This window comes from Myotis lucifugus, unplaced genomic scaffold, assembly GCF_000147115.1.
Source record: "Myotis lucifugus unplaced genomic scaffold, Myoluc2.0 scaffold_6, whole genome shotgun sequence".
NCBI classification, from domain to species: Eukaryota; Metazoa; Chordata; class Mammalia; order Chiroptera; family Vespertilionidae; genus Myotis; species Myotis lucifugus.
In genome coordinates, this window is record NW_005871054.1 from 1715840 (window position 1) to 1721056 (window position 5217).

Sequence of the window (5217 nt, forward strand, 5' to 3'; positions counted from 1 at the left end):
TGCAGCCGAGGCCGCGCCGGCGGCTACCGAGCGCTGCATACACGACGCGTTGCTAGGTGCGGCCAAGGGCTCGGGCACCGACACCGACGCAGGTGCGGAGCCCGGAGAGATGGAGGCCGGACTCCAGATGGACGAGGCGGCAGGCGTACTCAAGGACGACGGCGCTGCCACCGCCGGGTTCCCGCCCAGGCCTGCGGCCGCCACGGCCGTCGGGTTGGCGGAAGCGCTGGAAGCGGAGTTCGAGGACGAGGCGGATTGGAACAGGGGGGGGGTGACTGGCCGCTGCTTTCGGGCCCGGCTCTCGGACCGGGAAATTCTTCTTGGCGGGGTTCTTTTTTGTCCCGCTCCCGCTCTGCTGCTGCTGGCGGCATTTGGCGCGACGGTTCTTGAACCAGACCTGCAGCGGGCCGGTCGGGGAGAGAGCGTCAGCAGGCGAGCAGAGCTTGCTGCTCCCCGCCCCTGGGGCCCACCACCCCGCCTCGGATCACGCCTCGAACTCCTACCGAGGCCTCTGCCCCTCCCCATCTCTAGCCCGGCCAGCCCCTGCCCCAGCCCCAGCCTTCCCAGCTCCTCCGCCCGCCCCCATCCTACTGCTCAAAGACCCTCCTCTGGCCAAGTAGGGATGTGGACACATCCCCCGCCCCCGCACCCCCGGAGCAACTCTGCCCTAGGGTGGAGCATCTGCGTGGGTCCAGTCACAAGTCCAGCCATCTCTAAACTGCTGCTGCGGTCTGTTCCCAGCAGCCCGTGTACGTTTGGAGGCCCTGTCTTCTAGGGCTAGAGCGCAGCAAACAGCGGAGAGGCACTGAGCGGGCCGGGAAGTGTGGGACAGCCACCAAGTGTGAGGTCTGAGCCAGTGGGCCAGCGGGAGGCCCGGGGTGGGCCGGGCGAGAATTGGGGTGAGAGTAGGAGCAAAATGAGGAAGCTGAACAGAGGCAGTACTGGGAGACTAGGGAAAGAAGCCCCGGCAGAGTTTCTTTGGGCTTCTTGGCTCCGAGTGGGGAACCTAATAGTACAGTCAGTCAGGAAGCTCTCACTCATCTTGGAAGGCCCTGGAACTTGGCATTGCATTCCTGGTACTTTCTCGAGACTCCGAGAAAAGAAGGCGCGATAAAAGGCTCCCGAGGAGAGTTCTGAGTTATAATCCAAACAATATTTTTTTCGGGGCTCTTTCATCGCAAAGCCCAGAGCCCAGTTTTGCATTCGGCATCTTCTTGTGGCAAAGGAAGCGTCTGATTAAACTGGCACTACCCGCGGAGCCAACTCCCAGATAGGGCACCAGACTCCGGCCAAGCGCCACTCTTCTATTGTCAGGATTCCCGGGTTGCAAGGCCAGGGCGGAGGCAGAATTCAGGACCCTGAAGGAATTGGGGCAAGTGTGGGACCCTCAGGGCACTTTACCTTCGGAGCCTCTTTGTTCTCCCGCAATCCTAAAAAAGGACCTTTGATACCCAAAGCGCCCTGGGGCCAAGGGCCGGATCCAGGGCTCTAAGCTAGCTCCTTTAACTCTGTCCCCTCTTCCAGGCTCAGGACCAGAGTGGGGGGTAGGGGGTGGGGGTCTGGGAGGGGCCGCCCAGTCTGTAAGCCCGCCCCAAAACCAGACCCTAGGCCCTCCACCACCAGGCCCAGCACCCCTATCCTGACCTGGAGCGCCCGCGTGCGCACCTGGACTCTGGACTCCGGCAGGTTGATCTTGAGCGCCACCTCCTCGCGCATGAAAATGTCAGGGTAGCGAGTCTTGGCGAAGAGCGCCTCGAGCACGTCCAGCTGCGAGCGCGTGAAAGTGGTGCGCTCCCGCCGCTGCTTCCGCGGAGTGGCTGAGGGGACACGCGGGGGCGCCTCGGGTCAGCGGTGGCCGCGAGGACCCGCGCCAGAGACTCGGACAGGCCCCTGGCAGGCCCTGAGCGAAGACGTCGTAAAAGAAAGCCGAGCTCCCAGCAAAAGAGGCCGAGCCCGAGAGGCCACAGGTGGTAGGAAGTGCATGTGTGTGACCGCGAGCCACACTCTCCAAGGCTCCGGGGCTGCCCCCTTCCCTAACTCTCAGAGGTTAAGTAAGGAAGAGAAATTATGCAGTCTCCCTTCTTACACACACACACACACACACACACACACACACACACACCAACACACTCCCTGGCTGGAGGTTGGGGAAGGGGTGCACAGAGACACCACCTGGAAAACACTTTTCGAGGGAATAAATGGGAGCGAAAGAGTGGGAGCTAGAAAAGAAAGCCAGAATCCGGCTCAAGCCATCCACATCAGCAGTACAAAAGTTGGTGCGGACGACTGGTCTGGAGGACAATTTAGGGAGAGAGAATCCCCTTCCTCAGCGCAGCCAGTTGCTTCCTGGAAGGACAGCTCTGCTCCTCCTGTCAGGGCATGGTGAGTGTCTACTCTAGATTCATCATTCAACGAGGGGGGGGGGGCGGAAGAGATTCACACATGCACACACCAAAAAAAAAGCCACCCAGGGGAAACGAATCGCGATGCTGGTGGTGGGGCCACGACAGGAGACAGGTGGTCGGTAGGGCCCTGCCCGGGGTGTGCACGTTGCCGTTTCCACTGCCCTGGCCCACCTCACCGACCTGCAACTCGCGTGCCCCTGCATTACAAACAGACCAGGCAACCGGCTCCCTGGGCTGGCTCAGCAACAAAGTGTGTGCTCAAACCCAAGAGGCTGGAGATCCCCAAGATTTGCAGGAACTGGGGGTGGGTGGGTGGGGGCTGGTGCTCACCCGGATAGCCCACGGAGGGGTGCAGGAGGTCCATGGCGGGCCCGGCCAGGCCCAGCCCGTTCATGCCATATGGGGGTTGTTTGAGGTAAGACATCATGCTAACAGCCGGGTGAAGGCGCCCCGACGGATCCAGGGGGCCAGGCGCAATGCGGGGCTACCACCGCGCAGTCCTTCAAGCTCTGTTGGGTCTTGGGGCTCGGCCTGTGGAGACAGGAGACACAAGGAAAGAGTCATTCGCAGCCATCTCGGCTTCCTGGTCTTGTCAGAGGCAAGGAGCCACGGGGTGGGGAGGGGACACAGGCTGTGGACTGCGCGGGGCGGTCAATTCGGCTCTACTAGGCCTTAGTCCAAAGACCAAGACTTCCTCAAAAAAACAAACTTTTCTGGATCGGCGTCACCTCTTTTCGTGCCTGGAATGGGCCAAAGACTCGTAGGGCATCGCTAGGAGTGAGGAGAAGTTAAAAGCTGGACTACGCTGGGAGGTCAGAGTCAACCGCGGCGTGTGCGAAGTCCCAAGTGTAGGCAAAATTCTAGCCGGGGAGAGCCGGCCCTACACGGCACAGCAAATGTGCACTGGGCCCCGCTGCAGGCGCCCAGAAGATGAGGGGCTGTTTCATTCTGTTTGAAATGTTTTAGGAAGCGAGACTGAAAGATAGAGATTACAGAGAACCAAGGTGAGGCGCTAGCAGCACCTGGGCCTCTCCCAGACGCGAGGCGCACGGAGGAGAGTGCGCTTCTTCAAAGGACTCAGCGGCTGGTGCGGGCCCCAGAGCCCACAGCCACCCCTCCAGCTGGCCTCTCTGTGCTTCGCCGCTGTAAGATTGCTCCCCCGAAATCCCACTGCACCCCAACCGCGGTTACTGACCCAGGTCCCCCACAGCCGGCCAGAAGACGCAGAAGGGGCCACTGTAGCCTCGGCGGGTCTGAGACACGGCCCAGGTTAGGGGTGCCTCGTCGGAGCCGCAGGCCTTTCTTCACCAGCTCAAGCGGTCCTTCTTTCTACCGGGTCCTGGTGTGGACAGTGGGGTCCGGGCGGGGACTGTGGCCCAAAGGGTCTGGCAGATTTGGGAGGTTTGAGGGCAGCAGGTCCCGTGCGCTCCCTGCCTACCCTACTAGCTGAGCCCGCGGTCCCAGCACCCTATCCGCGCCCGAGAACTAGGCCTCGGCGGCGTCGCTCGCGCTGACCCGGGCTGGAGGGTCGAAGCTTGGCTCCCCCAGTTGCCCCGAACCGGAGGCACCGCTCTCGGGGGTCAGGAAGCGGCGTGGACCAGGGCCCTAGAGGACCTGTCGCTTCACCGAGCTTTTTGGTAACTCCACGCAGGCCTGGGAGCCGCGCTAGGGAGTTGCAGGGTAAGAAGTTGGAGCCAAACAAGCCTCCCGCTCCTGTCCTTGGGGACCCGCGGCCTGCGCTGGGGAACCCAGTTTGCAGGGAAGGGGATGAAAGGGAAACAGCCGGGACTCCCGGGCCACGAGGACTCTGCTCGGCTGCGGCGTGAGTTTCAAAGACTTTCTTCAAACTTAGCACTTCAGCTCGGTTTCTTCGGAGGAGGCGGGGGCGCGGGGCCGCGGCGGAGCTCTGGGGTCGGCGGCGCACCCCGACGGGAGCCAGGCCGCCCCCCAGCCTCGCCCACCTGCCGGGACCTGGGAAGCGGGGGCCCGACTGAAGAGGGCGAGGCGAGAGCACCCCGCGTGTTTTCAGAGCCCAGGGCGGCCCCGCGGCTTCCTCCTTACCTGCCCTCAGCTGCCGGGACTGCTCACCATCTACTTCGCGCCCTCACCGACCCGCCAGGCAGCCAACCTGCAAAACAGAGCAGCAGAGGAATTCGTCACCCGCCGGCCTGGAGGCTGTCCGGGACCCCCGGGTTTCTTTCTTTCCCCAACTTCCCTCCTCCTTCCTCTCTTTCCACTGGCTTTGTGCCTATCCCTCCAGGTTTCACTTTATTGCACAGACACTTTGTTTGCAAAGCCCTACACGCTCCCGAGACAGACGCTACCTCGCCCGGGACCACGCCGAGGGGCCTCGGGGGAAAGGGCGGGGGGGAGAGGGGCAGAGGTGGGGGCGGCTCGCAGTTGCCGCTGCGGTCCCGGTGCAACGTGGAGGCGGTGGGGGTCGGGGGGGGGCGGCTGGGGAAGTCCTGCAGAGGCACTTTGCAAACTAAATAAATCAAGCGATTTACCTTGTCGGAGTGGCTTGTCTTGCTCGGTTGTTTAGGTGATTGGAAATGTAGCCTGATGAAGATTGATCACCTTTCTACTGCCCTCCCCGGGTATGTGAACGCGAGGTGAGTGCGTAACGGGGCGAGACTGCCAATCCCGGGCCCCGCGCTGGCTGAGTGACAGGGAGCCGGGCAATGGCAGCCCGAGCCCGGGGTTACCTCCGCGCGCCCCCGCCCTCCCCCGCCCCCTGCACCCCGCCCTCGCCGCCCGCCCGCCCCGCCCCGGTCGCGAGCTAACTCCAGGGCTTGGCTGGCAAACGAGGCAC

At 63.0% G+C, this 5217-nt stretch overlaps 1 protein-coding gene across 1 annotated transcript in view; it reads right to left on the reverse strand.

Moving 5' to 3' along the window:
- The window catches only part of OTX1 (orthodenticle homeobox 1), a 6463-nt gene extending 2018 nt beyond the window's left edge, over window positions 1–4445 (reverse strand). The window contains 6 exon segments of the mRNA XM_014448262.1: window positions 4–260; window positions 263–298; window positions 301–397; window positions 1666–1817; window positions 2736–3380; window positions 3601–4445. Coding sequence (XP_014303748.1) covers window positions 4–260; window positions 263–298; window positions 301–397; window positions 1666–1817; window positions 2736–2832 — 639 coding nt within the window. The 5' untranslated portion in view covers window positions 2833–3380; window positions 3601–4445.
- Window positions 4446–5217: the final 772 nt, after the last annotated feature.